Raw genomic sequence first — 19025 nt, 5'->3', positions numbered from 1 at the left:
CAGAACCTCTCAACTGTTTTTGTGGGTTTTTTTTAATTCCTCCCTTGGCTTTTGTCATTTGTGTTCTTTTCTGTCAGGCATGATCAATATTCCTAACATCGTGCTTCAGTATGATCAGGTCAAAAAACTAGAATATTAAAATCAGAGAGGTATGTAGAGGTATGCAGAGGTTAAAAAAACAGAAAGCATAAAATATGAACATTATTTAATAACATTATTTAAAGCTCAAAGAAATGTAACTAGAAAGAGTCCGGAAACATAAAACATGACATGACAAATTGGACTGGACAAATACAATGGTACATAACAACACAAGGAATGTGACGATATTGCCAAGCCTTATGACTTTAAATTATATATATTATTGAAGTAAAATATAGGGCACTGATACTAATAAAAAAAGAAAAAAAAGTTAAGTAACACAAAATCAGTACATTGTGTTTCTCACTTTCCATAATACTGAAGTAAACTTTTACTACAATAAAACTTGAATCTTCTTTTTAGGTACCTACTCCAGGTACCATAGTTTTATGAAAAAGGAAGTGATATCACAGGCCAGCCAGGGAGGAAATTAAAGAAATTGCTTTTCATAGCCACTGTCTCAGTCATACTCTGATGCCATAGTATGGCAACAACATAGAGCTATATCATTAAAGGATGAAAGTACAGCATGAAACTGAATTATGATGGGCAACAAAGCAAACTTAGAAGGTCAACGGCTAAATGCACACTGTACAATTATCAGACCTTCAATATTGTACCTTTTTATTGCTCGCTCTGAGAACGTCCAATTCTTTTAGAAGAAATGCTATTTTCTCCTCTTTATCTAAGTCTGAAGTAACTTGACAAGGGATCATACATTCACACTGCAAATCATTTTCTCTATGTTCCATAATGCTGTAATAAAAAAAACTGTTAAACAATATATACATATGATTTCTACTATACAGGATCTATAAATTTTAGAATGTGCATGAGGGAGACAAATTTAACAAAAAATATGTAAAGTTACTTAATTTTAAATTTCTCTTGTTATGCACCATTAAGACAATACTATGGATCAAAAAGAATAAATACATCAATTTTACAGAGGTTCTAATTGATCAAATAAGAGAACTAAATCTGTGGAAAACATTTAATAACTTCTACAGAGATTCATGGTTCACTACACTTAAAGAATTCAGGTTTTAAGGGTTGTGAATAATTCAGTTTAGACTTTTGGTCAGGATTCTAGAAACATATCTCACTTTTTGGAAAATGGGAACACCATTCATACTTTTTTTCATTTTGGTTGACAGAATATCATTTTTTCATTATTAAACTCAAAACAAATTAAAAATGAAAACCTATTCCTGTGACATTTAATGGTAAGTAATTTTTTTGACATTTTGTATGCTATTTGAGAACAATATCGACTTGTTAGCATGTAGTATAAAGAAGGGAAGGGAAAAGAGATGGATCATTTTTGAAGGCATCATATTAAAGTTGTAAACACAGGTAAATCTTAGAGTTTCTAAGAAGTTAATCAGTGAGGTGTGGGACAGTCACTGCAGCTCTACCTACCATGTATTTCTTCTGCTGCAATTACATTAGATATTTCATACTGTGGTTTTAGCCCAATCTCTACTATTTGTCTCATGTGGTTGAAAAATGTTTATCACTTCTTCATTCATCCTTACTCTTATCCCCCAAAAGTATATTTGAAATCTGCACTTTAGTAATGATATAACTATTTGCCAAGAAGTAGGGACACATTAATATATATGTAAGTTATATGTTAATGTTCATTAATATATCTACTAAAAATTTTTAAATAATCATTTTACTTATTTAGCTATTCTTATGCCAAACCATTAAATATATAAGATTTTGTTTGGACTGAATATATAAGTGTCATTGAAATTTTTATAATTCTGCAGTATTTTCAAAATATAAGACTAATTATCAAAATACTTTAATCCATAGAGCTAAAAGTCACAGGTGTTACAAAATCAAATCTCTTCCTGGGATAAGTAGGTAAGGTGAATGTTAAAAGCTGCAGAAAAGAAAATAATAAGGAAGACAAATGGGAGAGAGTACAAGGCCTTTCTAGAAGCATTCAAATTCACCTAAACAATAAATCATGCTAACCAAAACCAAAACACACCTTTGAGCTTATTTTGTCCTAGAACTGCCAGTTTAGGGCTCTGATGAATAATTTCCCTTTTGTGTCACCTTAACAGTTATTTCCAGATCCAAAATGAAAGGACAGAGGCAATAATATTCAACTTTGCCTTTATTAAAACTCACCTTGTGCTTTTTCAATTAGCAAGCTACACACACTACACCCATGTAAAGAAAACAGTAGAAAACTCTGGTAGATTGCCCAAATTCCAGTAAGTTAATGATATGTCCAATTTAGCCCAAGCCAAAAAAAAAGGGAGGGATGAATGGAGGAAGGGAAGAAGAAAGAGTTCTCTCAATCTTATTTCCTAAATTTAAGTCTGCCAGCACTCACTTGGATTTTTTAGTAGTGCAGTCCACTGTCTCATCACCTGGATAAGGGAAATTCCTTGATCTCTGCCTTGGCAGTTCTGTGTCCTCATGTGTGTCTTCACTGACTAATTCATTGGATTTCTGATGCATGCCTTCCTTGGAATTCACAGTTGGTAGTTCATCTGACTCTGTACTTTTATTTCTCCCTGTAGTCTTTTGTTCAAGATAACTATGGGCTATCTCTGTATTTAAAACAAAACAAAAATGATATGTGAAATGCCATAGCTACATATTAAATCATTCAAATGAAAATTTTTGTGGAAATAGGTGCTCTCATAGCTTTAAACATGTACTTACTATTCTTACTCCTACTGTAATCAGCTAGGCATGTACAGTATAGTTTTTCCACTTCTGGTAGGTACTTAGGGCAATGGTTTACAACCTTGACTGCAGGTTGAAATAACCTGAGGAGTTTCTGGAAATTCTTAGTCCAGAACACATCTTATACTAATTAAATCAAGATCTGTCAGTGTCCAAATAACTCCAGCATAAAATTAAAGCTGAGAAACACAGGTATAGGAACATTATTTTCTAGATATATTTTCTAGATTCCAAAAAATAGGATACAATAAGTTAATGATTATAGGGAAGTGCTAATGTGCATGCAACTCTGGTATCAGACCGCCTGGGTTAGAATTTCAGCTTTGCCAAGGGCATAACTTTGGTCAAGTTACTTACCCATTGTAAAATGAGAACATAATAGCACTTTTGCTTGAGTTATTTTGATGATTAACTGGGTTAATACATGCAAAGTACTTGGCCTAGTGTTTGGCACATCAGTAATTGTTAGCTATTATTTTTATCATCAGAATATTAAAATTAACATAATATAGGCATTATTTTTAACTCCTATTTTTATCAGATATATATTATACATTAGCAAATCTATTTTATAAAGCCTGGCTATCTCATAAAAGTTATTTTAAGCTGTAACTAATAAATAATAGCTATTTCAAAGGAAAAGTGTACCTGATGATTTAGTGAAATTTTTGGAAGTAAATGACACACACACACACAAGTACCTAAAATAAACTCCTTTACCAGTAAATCACACCAACAGATAAATACTGATTGTAACAAATACTTTATTATTTCCAGCATCAATAATGGCTGAACTTTAAAAAGCAGGTGAATCTCACCTGTTTGTTGATGATGCCTTTTCCAACCTGTCAAACTTAAAATCCTTTTAAGAGGAAAAGCAGAGGACAGTAGTTTTAGAATAAAAACAAAATACGGGCACTTTTAAATAAGCGATCTGTCACAAAGTATTCATTCCTTAAGGAGAAATTCTTTGCCTGTAGATATGCTAAAATTAGGTGTGACCAGTTATAAACTCCAAGTCCTGGACATGATCATGGTGGCTGAAGCTAAATCAGAAACCACTTGTGTTTAGTAAATTCCTTTCAATTTCATTTTGTTTGAGTAAACAAATAGGGAGAATGTGCTATCATAATTATATACTGTAAGCTATGAAATTTCAACGTCATATTGTTTTCGTTTAAACTCTAACAATTCCAGGTATCTGAAGATTATTTGTTGGTTTTTGACATTTCAAAATGCTTACATCATGTGCGTCAGACATTCATCGTGCTACTTTTTTTTTTTTAAAGATTTTATTTTTATTTATTTATTTGACAAAGAAAGTGAGAGAGCACAAGCAGGGGGAGCAGAGAGGGAGTGAAAAGCAGACTCCCTGCTGAGCAGAGAGCCCGATGCAGACTCATCCGAGGACCCGGGATCATGGTCTGAGCTGGAGGCAGATGTTTTAACCATCTGAGCCACCTAGGCGCCCATCACGCTACTTTTCTAGAAGCGGATGGTATTAGTAGAATGGAACCTCCAAAATCTAAATTAGGGAATTTTATAAATGGACATTAAAGAATACCACTATATCATCAATAAACCATGTTTTCTAACACTACCATGTAACTTTAAAAGTATGGTTGACCCTTGAACACATGGCTCTGAACTGCACAGTTTCACTTACCCATGAATTTTTTTTGGTAAGTACAGTAGAGTACTGTAAAGGTATTTTCTCTTATGATTTTCTTAGCAACACTTTCTTTCCCTAGCTTACTTTATTGTAAGAATGCATATAACATGCAAAACACATCTTAATCAACTATATTACTGGTAAGGCTTCTGCGCTATTTAGTAGTTACATTTTGGGGGAGTCAACAGTTATATGTGATTTTTGTTTTTAAAGATTTGTTTTTAAAGATTTGTTTTTAAAGACAGAGAGAAATCACAAGAGAGGCAGGCAGAGAGAGAGGAAGGGAAGCAGGCTCTCTGCTGAGCAGAGAGTCCGATGTGGGACTCAATCCCAGGACCCTGAGATCATGACCTGAGCTGAAGGCAGTGGCTTAACCCACTGAGCCACCCAGGCTCCCTATATGTGATTTTTGACCTAGGGTTGATGCCCCTAACTCCCAGATTGTTCAAGGATCAACCATAACTAAAGTGTAAGAGAATTAAAAGTAGTTATGAATAGCAATATCAAAATAACAAAACTTGTGCCCAGGAATGTATCAGGAAGTTACTATTAAGGCCTATATTATTCTCCAGTTTATGAGGTACAAAGATTCCCCAAAAGGTAAAAACATGAGCCATGGAGCACTTGCAGTTATAAAAAGTCCCCAGTGTTTCATGACAATACCATACCAACTGCTTCAGAATCTTAAGTGTTGACTCTCTGATCTGTTTTCCCTCATGTACATTACCATTATCTTACCACTACATACATCTTGTCGCATATTTTTACCTCTGTATTTCTGGGTCTAGTTCAGCATCTTTCTGCTTTCAGTTTTGTATTTCTAACCTCCTAGTGTTTACTTTACTCCATCCCTGGTATCTGTACTTGCTATCTGCTTACTATATTTATAGCACTCTTCCTTACTTCAGTTTATCGGATGTCAAGTTTTATGATCTGCTGAGCTCTTGGTAAATCAGCACCTTTCACCTGGAACTGTCCAATCTTCCTCAAACTCAGAGCAGATGTGTGACCTTCCCAATAAAGGGACTCTTTACAGATCCCTCCTGGATTATAGTAATTATAATCCCTTACAGTATTATTAAAATAAACTTAGCAAGTCCTAATATACTTCTGGATTTGAAGTCTAAATGTTTGATATTTTTGAAGAACCCCATACTGTGTGCCTTGTCTCTGATTAATTCTAGATCTTTCTAATCTTGCTCTGTACTAAAAGCTTTTAGATTCCCAACTGTAACTGTTTACATTTGGAGCCTCCTCTGCAAATTAGTATCTATACTCTTCTACTAAGAATTTAATTTTACTTTAAGGTAACAAGGCTGATTTATAAAATTTTCCTTTCGTCTATGTTTTTGACCAACTATCATAGTAAATGTTGCTTAAATCCTCTCTCAATGCTTTTCTATTCTACCATGTTGCATTATTCTATATCAAAATTCAACCTCTGTATAGAAAATTTGACCACTCTAATTAATCTATTTATTCATTAATTTAATAATCCATGGAAAACCTCCAATGTGATATGCTGGATTAAAGTACTGGGAAAAACAAAGACAAGTGGGAAATGACTCTCCCTTCAAGGACTCTATAGTGCAGTGAGGAAGGCAAACTGGTCTAATGATTTGAATACAATATAAAAGGACTATACTAGAGCTATAGACACCAAATATAAAACATGCTAGACATAGTGATGCTCAACTAAAAGACTCTGGGAAGATTTCACAAAGACATTTGTTATAATAAAAGACAAGTAGGGATGTGGAAAGCAATCAACCACCAAAGGGTTCGAGTTAGATGATATAAAGAAAAAGCTGACAGACTGTAAAATAAGAGAAGGGGGGGGAAGCATGGGTACAGAGAAGGAATAGCTTCTGGAAAAACACAAACATTTCTTGTATGTCTTTCTTGAAATGACAAGATGTTATAGTGAGGGAGTAAAAATTTCTAAAGATGTGGCTCATCTGAGAATGGATTAATGAACAGATTGATGGTGAAGGTATTTGAAGAAAAAAATCAAGGAATCAGGGTACTAAAAGTGTCACTTATTAAGACAGGGAAATCATTCAGAAAAAAAGGCAAGAAAAGAAAGGAGAAATGAGAGTCCAGACTTCACTGACTGCATGAACATGCTGAAGACAGAGACAGGTGAGAGCTGATAGGAACTGACTGTAGCTAAGTCATTTTTTTTTTAATCTATTTACTTTGCAATAATTTCAGTCTTCTAAAAAAGTTGCAAAAACAGTACAAAGAATTCCTATATACTGGATGAAGGCACCCAGATTCTCCAGATGTTAACATTTTACCACATTTGCTTTACTATTCATTCTCTCTAAATCTACCTACCTGCCTATCTACACATGTACTTTTTTCCATAACACTTGAGAGTAACTCACAGGCATGATGTACTTTTGACTTTTCAAGTCAGATTTTAAGAAACTGCTATACCATATTGCATTTTGCCAAGTTTTCTTTACCTTTTTCAAAGCCTGACTTAAATTCAGTTTCTGAGTTAGTACTGTCTCCAATCAAAAGAAGATGATAGCACTTACTGACTCTACCTCAGTCTTCAGTTGTTTTCCCTAAACTCTCCAGCCCAGAAGACCATTCATTACGAAGTGATAAGGAGGTGACGCTACTAAAAGCTTCAGTTGAGCTATTTGGATTGCCTCATTGTCTGAGGGTGATGCATATAAAGGCACTGCATATAGAAATATAAGTAAGGCAATACGGTGCAACAAAAAGGGAAGTTATAGGTCTGTTTTGCACAAGTCAATTAGAAAGATAAATGTTTAAAAGAAAAAACATATTCACTTCTGATTCAAACTCTTATCTCTAGGCAGATGAAAGCTTAAAACTAAAATTATCCTATTAATTCCTCTCTTCCACATGGTTTAAAATGGAAACTCTATAACCTTCTTTAGTAATCTGCTTCAGCATGTAATCAACGTCCTTGTTAACTGTTCCATCGTTATGAACATAACTAATACTATTTAAATATATTTCTCCATATGGACTTAGAGAATAAATTATCAATCTCTTCTTCATACTTCATAAGATGCTGAAGTCTTTCTTTCCTAAGAGTTAAATGACAGGGAATTTTTATAACTACTATCAGTTCCTTTATTTACTTTATTTGCCCTTCTGTGAGCACACTGTATTACTGGACATGAGAATATGACCACTTCAAACCAAATATATTTCCTAATTTTTTTTTTAAAGATTTTATTTTTTTTATTTATTTGACAGAGAGAGATCACAAGTAGATAGAGAGGCAGGCAGAGAGAGAGAGAGGGAAGCAGGCTCCCTGCTGAGCAGAGAGCCCGATGCGGGACTCGATCCCAGGACCCTGAGATCATGACCTGAGCCGAAGGCAGCGGCTTAACCCACTGAGCCACCCAGGCGCCCCTATATTTCCTAATTTTTGCTATTAGTATCATTATCATATAAACTTATCCTATGGCCATTTGAAAATTATGTTACAGAGGATTACTACTAGGTATTCCTCAAATTGCTATTGTTTGTTAGAGACAGTTTATTCATCTGGGCAAAATGGGTGGATTTCATAAAAATTTGGGGGGAATCTTAATGCTTAATACATGTGCCTCGGCTACCTGCAACATATGTTTGAAGACCTTGTGTCACTCCAGTGACGTTCATGCTGTTTCCAATGGATGATTTTCACGATCTAACAAATTCTCTTTATTTCTGGAGATATCAGTATTGTCAACTCTCTCAATGCTAGCATTGCTATTAAATTCTCAATTCCTTAGTCTAAAAAAATTGACAATATCATACCATTTCCTACCCTAGGAAAGAAATCTCTAAGATCCCCCTTGAGTTCAATTCTCCAGACAACTGTACATTAGTTAATGTATAATATACTCAGTTAAACTGATGCTACTCAACAAATCATGACTCATGGCCAAAAATAACTGTTATTTCCCCAACTACTACACAGAAGTGAGGAGGTGGCTAGAATCAAATAGGGATTCTTAAAGGCTGGGAAATTCTGTTCTGTCTGGCTTTGTAAATAGTTTGTGACAACTGGTATCTGTGTAAACGGATTTGATGGTCCCCTGGGGGGTCAATACTGTTTACAGAGCTGTTTCTTCAGAGTGGTTGAGCTAGAATTGTCTCTAGGGATCCTACCAGGGATACTCAGAATAGCAACATGCCAGCTACCTGAGAGCTCAGGGACAGAAAAGAAAAAGGGCAATAGAAATATTATAGGCAAGTATATTCAAATAAATGGATCTCTTGCACCTTCAGATGCAGGTGCTACTTAGGGAAATTTATACCTGACATGAACCATAAAGGAGGCAATCTGCTAATGTGCTCTCTGATGCTTGCTGACATAATTGGTCACCACTTCTTTAAACACTTTTTTTGGAGAGGACAGATGATTACTTACACTATAGCATGTGATTTCATAAATTTAAAAAGAACAAAAATCTCATGCTTATTGCTTCTTTCTTCTATGTACTGTCCATTACCACAATATGTAACAACACCAAAATGACATGACACTTTTTTTGCTACTAAATAAGACTGTAAAATTGATGTGAGGGTGTAATTACTATGGTAGTCTCATATTTTAAACAAAAGATGTTGTCTTTTTTCAATGGTTAAGGATTTCTCTAAGTGAACATTAGTTTCAACATAATCAGAACAAAAGTATCAGTTAATGGCTCCAAATAACTTCTACCAATCCCTTAAGTAAGTTAAATGTAGGTCATCTGTGTGTGTGTGTACAAATACTATTTATTTCCTTTACTAAATAATGCTGTTTCCTTTTTTATGCAGAGAAGGGTTAGTTTTCCACACAGATGCATACAAGCACTTCCCTGCTCCCTGCCAAACATAAAAGAAAAAGACATCACAAAATTGGGCCATATCAGAGTGGTCTCACCTACTATGAGTGTGTACAAGAGAAAAGGATAGATCTTCCAAGTAGAACACTGGTGTATTTAGATCTTCCAAGCAAAACCACAGAGCATGAGCTAAAGACAAACGGCAGGGTTTGATTCTGGCTCCACCACATGGCTGTATGACCTTTAGCAAATTACTTAACCTCATTAACTTCCCTACCAATAAAAGTATATAATAACAGCACCTATCTCAAAAGGTTGTTATAAGGATTAAATTATTTAAATCATATAATCTCTTGGAAAAGTGTCAGCACAGAGTACACACTCAATAAATGTTAGCTATTATTATCTGCAAAATTCTGCTTGGCTAAAAGCAAAAGTCTTTTTTTTTTTTAAGGAAAAGATTTTTAAATTAAAATACAAAAAGAATAGGGGCGCCTGGGTAGCTCAGCGGTTAAAGCCTCTGCCTTCAGCTCAGGTCATGATTCCAGGGTCCTGGGATCGAGCCCCGCATCGGGCTCTCTGCTTAGCAGGGAGCCTGCTTCCTCCTCTCTCTCTCTCTCTCTGCCTGCCTCTCTGCCTACTTGTAATCTCTATCTGTCAAATAAATAAATCTAAAAAAAAAAACAAAAAAAACAAAAAGAATAAATAAAATATAGTTTAAAATTTCTTATTAAAATAGCCAAAGACATGGATATAAAAATAAATACAATGCTAGCTCATTCTATGAGAAATATATAATAAAGAGAAAATATTTAATGAGGTTAAAACTTGTAGTTAACACGTAATGATTTAACAAAGCACATATCAGATTATAAAACTAGTAAGTTACAGAAGTAATAGGACTTTGAAATTTAGAAATCCTGACACTAGAAAAAGATCCTGAAAGAAAATTCATTATACAGAAAGAATATTTAACAGTATATTTCTGTAGATTCAATCCCATAGCAAGAAAATAAGAAATTTTGGGCGCCTGGGTGGCTCAGTGGGTTAAAGCCTCTGCCTTCAACTCAGGTCATGATCCCAGGGTCCTGGGATCGAGCCCCACATCAGGCTCTCTGCTCAGCAGGGAGCCTGCTTCCTCCTCTCTCTCTGCCTGCTTCTCTGCCTACTTGTGATCTTTGTCTGTCAAATAAATGAATAAAATCCTTAAAAAAAAATAGTGGGTTAAACATACATTAAAAAAAAAAAGAAATTTAAATGGCCTGTTTCTGCAACACAACTTAAGCATTCACTCTATTGGCACAATATTAGATATAATCAGGACTATAGCTAGTAGTGCACAGGCAGTTATCCTTCAGAAATTCTAACTTGGGAGTCACAAGAAATTAGATAACTTCTGGATCTCTGGCTTAAAAAAACGCAAATTTGTCAAATTGTATACTCTCTCAGGTTTTAATATATGTTGGCTTGAACAGCAATAAGAAGTAAAAAGAAGTATAACTTTCATTTTCATTGGTCTACATAAACACTGACCACATTTCAAGTACTCGTAGCCACACACAGCCAGTGGCTATCATGTTGGAAAGCACAGATACAAAGTCTTGTGTAGTTCTATTAAAGGTGCAATATATATAATGAGAAGTCAAAAATATATCAGGGGCAGAGGCAGAATATAGCTATCAGACTTTGAAGTAGAGTTTACAAAGGTTTATAAAGTTGGAAAATCACGACACCTGCCAATATCACATAATTTATTCATTTGCACATGAAGGTTCAACATTCAAAATGAGCTACATCTTTTATACCCCTATATGTGGTTGCATATTTAGAATAACATATCAAAAAGAAATGGTGAGGTTGAGGTTATTTCATCTTTGATTAAGACAACTGATGACTTAGTGTATCATATTTCAAATTATCCATTGGCTAGCCATGAAAATTATTTTACTGGAATTTTGTTATTTGTTTTATTATGAAAAAGCTATTTTAAGTGGTGATACTATACCAAATTTTAAAAAGTGTTTGTTTTATCAAGTTCAAAAAGTCAAAAGCACATCAAAATTCATTCTATTGGGGAAGAGATCAGATTTCTGTGTAAGAACGAAGTTCTATTATAATGTTTCAGATTCTAAATTTTAACATCCTTCACTGTATGAAAACCATGAACACAGTATAATAGTGTAATCTCCTAAAGCTTAGGCTACCTAATTAACTTACGAACATATCACATAAATTAAAGCTCTGTAAAACTTGCATCATCTTATTGAAACCACTGCAAATACTATTTAGGTTGAAATAATTGTGAAAACTGTCCTAAAATTTTATTAACTAACACAAGTGGTCTTTATTCCTTTTTTGACTCAGTGATATGAATTATTTGGCTACCTACTATATATTTCTAACCCTTTCGGTCTTTCTAAATTTGTGTTATAAGAATAATTTATATAAAGCAATAAAAAATATGAACGAACTAGGTTAAGTCTTAAATTTCCACAACTGCAAGTAAAATACGTTTCATAATTACCTAGTTTTATTTGTTAAGTATGAACACATACCTACTGTCCATGAATTCAACAATTTCATAAAACACTTACAGATGCTAACTTTTCCAATAACCAAAACAGATTTTCTTCACTTGTGCCTTTCATTTTATTTAAGAGCATTTTTAGACTTGAAAAACAAAATAGAAGAATCACCCGTCAATCACTAAGTGGAAATCACTGAAACACAATGTTAGTTCTAATGGATGGATGATTGTGTTTGGTCTTTTGAAACTTTGAAGTATAGGTAAGTCTTGATCACACAAATTAATAAATCCTAAAGCTGGAGTTAACAATAACCATTACACCCAAATTCTGCAGCTTAGCCCAGCCAATTTTTCAAAAGGTCAGGTTGTGAACTGGAGAAGATCAGGGAGGTCCACCGCATAGCTTTGTTGCCAGGCATCTCTCGTCTGGATTGTTGCAGGCGTTTATTAGTATTCGTCAGCAGACTCAACAGAGCAAACAAGAAATTCAAGCACGAATAATAAAATGAAATGCTGCTATATAACCCTTTGTCATTCAGCAAATATGGGACTTTTTAGCTACATTGTTCCTAAACCTGGGTTACTACTTTAATTTTTCTCCACAGTGCTGACTGAATGAGTGTGCATGTGTGTTAAATGCAGAGCTCCCCTAACAACTGCAGGACTGCCATTTAATCTGTTGGTAGATGGACCATTTCCTGTGGGAACCCTAGCTATGATTTCCAGATCCACCAAATAAATCTCAGATTAAGATTCCAAATGAAACCTGCCTTTGGCAGATAAAAAATGTCAAGATGGATATAAACAGTAAAATTATAAATTATCTAGGTGTTGCATGACAAACCAATGTTCAATTTTTTTTTGTTGACATGTGCCCAGATATCAAAACTATATGAGACATTCATCAAATGTCACACTTTCATAATATTGGAGGCATCATTAAAACTGTTTGACTAAGGACCTCAAAGTGTTTAAGCAGTAGCTCAAAAGTATATTTGTGCAAAGTAGAAGAATAAATTTACATATCAGCAGCAGCTCATAAGGGATGGGTAAATATTCTGTTTATCTCTCATTGTAATTCAGGTTACTTTAAATACAAGGTTTTAGGAAATCATTATACTCTATACGACATCATTACATAACTTTCTATGCAAATGATGTGTGTTTTATTCAAATTTACCATTTGTTTCTCCAGGAAAAAAAAACAAAACAAAACAAAACAAAACCAAAAGCATAAAAGGAAAAGGTAGGGGACTCCCATTTCATCAGTCAACCATGACTACTGTAGTACTGTAGTACTGTCAGTTATACTGTAGTGTCATCAGCCCCATACCAGAGTTAACATTTGTAACTTAGAAAAAAAAAAAAAAAGCACTAAATATCTAAGGCAAAAAAAAAAAAGCTTGAGAAAAATAAAAAAAAATTATATTTTCATTTCAAATGACTTGAGGAAGAAGAGACTTCAAAAAAAAAAAAAACAAACAAACAAAAAAACAACTAATAAAAGACCAATACAGAACATCTTAGAGGGCAAATAGCCTATTAAAAATGCAGAGGAAGTCTCTACTGCATTCTCAGGAGATCAAGCATTGGCTTTTTAATGAAAATTTTTGTTTTATCTTTGGTCTTCTTACCTGGACTAATGCAGCCTTGTCCTGGTCTATACTCTATACTGGTTGACTAGTATATGGACACTGAAGATTTCTAACAGGAAACAGATTTGCTAAAACGAAATCATTACTTAACTTTACATGCTTCAAAACGATTGTGTAAAAAAAGGCTTCAGTGACTCCAAATTTGCAACATTTGATTTTTAAACAAAAATTCAGAAATATCTAATCTACTTAAAATAGGAATTCTTTCCATAAATTCATTAATCTGTGGAAAGAATCCAGAATACGCTATACTCCATATTCCAAATGCTTATACACAAGCCTGAATCCTTAAAGATTATGTATTTGTTCTTTCTATCTTTCCTACCATATTTCCCCTAATATGTATTGTTGGTTCAAGAAAACTAATGCTTGCTTAATAAAACTTACCTATCCTAATCTGATCAATCTGAAATTTTTGAATGGGGGGAGAAATAAAAAAGATATTAAAGAAAGAAATCAGGGGCGCCTGGGTGGCTCAGTGGATTAAGCCGCTGCCTTCGGCTCAGGTCATGATCTCAGGGTCCTGGGATCGAGCCCCGCATCGGGCTCGCTGCTCAGCAGGGAGCCTGCTTCCTCCTCTCTCTCTGCCTGCCTCTCTGCCTGCTTGTGATCTCTCTCTCTGTCAAAGAAATAAATAAAAAAATCTTTTAAAAAAAAAAAGAAAGAAAGAAATCAGGTGTATCTTGCTTAATTTTTATTTATTTATTTATTTTTAATACTTGTAGCAAGAATTACTATCAAACTCTACTCATTAGGCCAGAGACCCTTGTGGAGTTAGCGAAAGATGGGACCCTTGTGTAGCACACTACCTACACTTCCCAGTTCATCGGCCAGCCAGAGGCCTCAACTCTAAGCTCTAATAATGTGCATGTACTCAATTTTTATTACATTTCTATACTAAAATCATTCAAAATCAATAAACATTACTATGTTTTGGCATATGTCAATTTACCCTAGGTACAGCCAGTGAAACGGCATTAAAAAAGAGAATTTAATTTTATTTTTAAAAATGTTCAGTTAGCAAAAACTAATATATTCTGTATCTATTTAACAAGTATAATTTTATCAACATGAAATGGTCACTTTTAATTTTTCACCCATTAGCAGCATCCTGATTCTAAAGTACCAGGAAGTTTCCATATGTGAAGACTAGACTCTCAAAAACTAAAAATGAAAGTAAAATAGGATTTTTTAAAAATAATTACTTTTAATTTACATTTTATCAGCACAGTTTTACTCTTTGGCAAAGAATTATTGAATTTGCCCCAAAGCTACAAATTAGAATATTTTTAATTCAGTCATTTAGACTATAAAATTTCAAAATTTTGTGGCCTGATTTGTTGTTTGCTTTTCATATTCCCTGAGAAAAAATGAAAAACACAAAGGGCAAAAACACAAAGAAAATCTGCATCTGAAACTACTCCCCAAAAGATAATAATGTCCTATATGTTAGGTTGTTCTGAATTACACACACACACACACATACAGAGTTGGAGTATTTAGTGACCCCCCCAATTTTTTATTCAATTACCAGATTTATTGATAACCAAAACTAGTGAGTAAATGTAGTCACATTAGTGCTACTCTATAAATAGCCAGTCAACCTGGACCGACTGTGTAAATGGCTATAATTTCAGTCTATACACAAATGTGTATTGATTCAGATCTCCAAAATCAACAAAATGCCAATGCACACCCAGGACTTTATAATGATCACACTGAAGGTGAAAAATATAGCCACTAGGAAGACCACAATGGTTATCTTAAATACGATAAGCTAAAATCTTAATTTCTAAAAAAAAAAAAATTAAAGATTTAATAACATTGTATGAAGATATGTGTTGTAACTATGTGTTCCAAAAAGTCCTTTAGTATGAAAGGGCCATAACCAGAAATCAATGAGGATTTTTATCAAAGACCTCAGAATCTTCAGGATGGAGAATTTAAAACAAAGCAAAAAACTTTTGAAAAATTCAGGGTTTTTTTTCTATTTCAAAAAAAATGCATATTTTTCATGGCCACAAATAAATCTCATAGTACTTACACATAAAAGTAGTGTAAAAGTTACACATAAAAAGTTACACATAAAAGTACACATTAAATCAAAGAAATAGTTACAAGTTGTACAGAGGATCATACCAATAGTACAGAAATAATGGGGGAGAATGAAACTTATTAAAAAAAAGAAATTTACCACTTGTGCTTAATCTTAATAATTATCATTTTTTAAAAGATTTTATTTATTTATTTGACAGAGAGAAATCACAAGAGAGGCAGGTAGAGAGAGAGGAAGGGAAGCAGGCTCTCCGCTGAGCAGAGAGCCCGATGTGGGACTCGATCCCACGATCCTGAGATCATGACCTGAGCGGAAGGCAGCGGCTTAACCCACTGAGCCACCTAGGCGCCCCAATAATTATCATTTTTAAAAATGAAGGACCAAAGGTGTAATGAGAATTCCACATGAAGAGTATTGCCTGAACTGATTTAAAACACTTGAATAAAAACAAAACAAAACCAAAAATAAGGTAAGACTTCTACTATCCCGCAAACTTTTTCCCTTATTCAGAATTTATAGGTAGGTTCAATTGTAGCAAATGTTCCACGGCAGTGGGGATGTTGATGGTGGGAAAGGTTGTGTGTGTGTGTGTGTGTGTGTGTGTGTGTGTGTGTGTGTGTTGGGGGGTAGAGGGGTTAAGGAGTAAGGGGTATAGTGGGAACTCTGCATTTTCCTCTCAATTTTGTTGCAAATCTAAAACTCCTCTACAAAATAAAGTCTATTTAAAAACTGCAAAAAAATAAAGGAAAAAAATACAACTTACGGCATAAATTCACAAATGTGAATTATTCATATCAGAAACAGTGAATCTCAAAACATCATACATAACCTTATAACCAGTTAGAAAACTTAAGTTGCTCTTGTAAACATTTTTTTTTCATTCCGTTTTTCAACTGAGGCCAATAGTAGTTAATGGAATCATTCATATCAAACTTAAAAATAAAGACACAGAGAATCGCATTTATTTAAATAAAGTTATTTAAAATAAGAGAATTTTATTTTTTTAATGAAAGAGTAGAGCCACAATCATTCTTTTAAGAGTAGCCTTAACATTTCCTCTGTAAACGAATCAATCCTTGTTGACCAGCTGTCAGTTGTCCTAAAACCACTCTTCCAAATATTCTAGATGGTCATGTGTGAGAAGCTACCACACTCTACTAACTTAGGTCCTATTGAGTTAAGTAATAAATTTAATCAGACCAACAACATGTTCTTTTTTAACCTTTCTATGGCACACGGAAAATAAAAAATGCATTCTTAAATTCACACTTGCCAAAAGGAAACGGAAGGTACATTGTGTGGTGCCACTAGTCTGAAGATTTTTATTGCAATTGGGATTTCAATAGAGACAAAATTAGACTCAACCCTAAATGAAGATTATTGATTTTCTATTCTATTCTATTCTATTATATATTATATTATATATTATCTATCATATTATATATTCTATTCTATATTCTATTCTAACAAATATAAACATACCAATACAAGCTACGCTACTTTGAAAAATCAAGTTTCTAATGTTATTGTGGACATCATATTTGAAAAGAATATTTTTATAAAACTAATAATAACCATTTCAAATACCATTGTTTCTGTTTTTTAATAGTTCTGAAATTTTTTAATAGACCTACCTTTGACAGCTGGGTAGAATAACAACGAAAACAATTACCACCATTTATTTAGGTCCTGTTAAGTATGTTATCAATCTTTTTTTTTTTTAAGCATCTATAAAAAACCATCACCATCACACTAGTGAAAATAATCATTCTGGCACGTGAAATACAGATTATATAAATTCATCTTTTTCGGGTGTTGTAGTAGGGCTTTTACATACATAATCTCCAAAACAACCCTAAAGGAATCATCTCCCTATTCCATACATAGGAAAACTCAGGCTTAAAATTATGAAATTTTTGCTCAAGTCCAGGAGGTACTAAGTGGAAGATCAAAACCCTGAAACCCAGGTCTGTCTAGCTCCAAAACTTGTGTTCCTTCTACTTTAACATTTTATTGAAATTATTAAACACACTAGTTCTCCATAAAATTTACCTTCTGCTATGAAACAAACAAAAACATGTAATATTTTTTAAGGAAAATATGCCATTACTTAATAGAAAGCCAATTATTAAATATAATTCAAGTTCTGTAATTTAACAGGGAATGATTAATTATCTAGATTTTAAAACTCTGAATTTCAAATAGTGTCTAATCATATTGCCTAGGAATCTCTTTTTTTTTTCCTACCAGCTATTTTGCTGGTAGAAATGGATGACCATTCTATGCAACTCACCATTTCCTTCTTCTCTACTTTAAGAAGTTTATGAAAATGATGTGAGACTCTACACTCATATTTAAGTCACAATGATCAGACATTTAAAATCATGTTAGATGTTCTTCTATAGTATTTCTAAAGATGTCTCCCTTTATAAAATACTTACAAATCACGCAATAGTTTTAGTATAATTCAATTACAGAACAGATGGACAAAAGGTAAAAAGAATACGTACTTTGTGAAAAGACAGAAAGAGAGATGAACCAATAATAAAAGAGGCTGATGGTGACACACAAGTTCCAAATGCCAAGCAAAAATAAACATATTGTGACTCAATAAGAAACAAATCACTGACAAGTTACCTTTTGCTGGGTTTTACTTATTTATTTTGCTTAGTAGAGAAACCATCAGAATCATGGTTATAAAAGATAATTGTTAGCCGAATTCTAAAGAGGACAGTTGCTTTTTACTTAAATTCAGTAAGTTAAGATTTTTAAAAATTTGCTGGCCTCCAGTAAACTACAATATGAAAGGACTCGAAGCACTTCTAGCAGTGGCTTTTTATCTCAAGTTTCAAATGAGTACAACGATTTAGAATCATGTTAGCTTTGCAAGCTTAAAAGAAAATAGTTTTAAAACACATGATTCATATCTAAATTGAGATAATACATATAAGTAAAAGTAACTACTCTATGTATAAACTACATATTAAATACAATTACCTAAAATAGTAAACCTAAAAATCATATTGAAGAAACTTGTAAAATTCAAAGGTTTTTGTCTGAAGCTTCTTCAAGCTATATGATTCTTACCATTTCTTGCCTTCATTTGGTAAGAAATATTTAAAATACAGAAGACTTAATATTTAATTTGGGTAGGCACAGTAACCTTTTTTAACCTTTCTTAGGGAACACTGACCCCTAAAGGTTTTAAATTTAAATAAGTTTCACCATATTCTAAATTTAAATGGCATCTGGATGTCATTTTTCCCTATATTATTGTAGATATGTATACTTACGGCAGACAAGTTTGTTTATAAATATGTAAGCTATTTTCCAGGGACTGTTGTGCACTATAAATAAACAACTAAACCATGTGTCTGCTAATTTAATAAAAACCAACAAAATTTAATAAGAAATCCAAAAATTTATCAAACTATTCCAAAAAATTACAGAG

General features: G+C 33.4%; 1 protein-coding gene and 1 non-coding gene across 8 annotated transcripts in view; both read right to left on the bottom strand.

Annotated features, from left to right (window-relative positions):
• MIPOL1 (mirror-image polydactyly 1) overlaps positions 1 to 19025 on the bottom strand; it is a 328041-nt gene that overhangs the window by 253357 nt on the left and 55659 nt on the right. For all 7 annotated transcript variants that reach the window (XM_046006980.1, XM_046006981.1, XM_046006984.1 and 4 more), the window contains 2 exons: positions 2498 to 2717; positions 762 to 897 (listed from right to left, as the gene is read on the bottom strand). In XM_046006980.1, coding sequence (XP_045862936.1) covers positions 762 to 897; positions 2498 to 2717 — 356 coding nt within the window. The remainder of the gene's footprint in view (positions 1 to 761; positions 898 to 2497; positions 2718 to 19025) is intronic.
• On the bottom strand, positions 14236 to 14389 carry LOC123945384. Its single transcript, XR_006819213.1, has one exon. It is a non-coding gene; the product is annotated as a small nucleolar RNA SNORA62/SNORA6 family (small nucleolar RNA).

The sequence above is a fragment of the Meles meles genome, chromosome 6, assembly GCF_922984935.1.
Source record: "Meles meles chromosome 6, mMelMel3.1 paternal haplotype, whole genome shotgun sequence".
Classification (NCBI taxonomy): domain Eukaryota; kingdom Metazoa; phylum Chordata; class Mammalia; order Carnivora; family Mustelidae; genus Meles; species Meles meles.
Note: the sequence above shows the minus strand (reverse complement) of the source record. Positions and strands in the feature narration are given on the sequence as shown.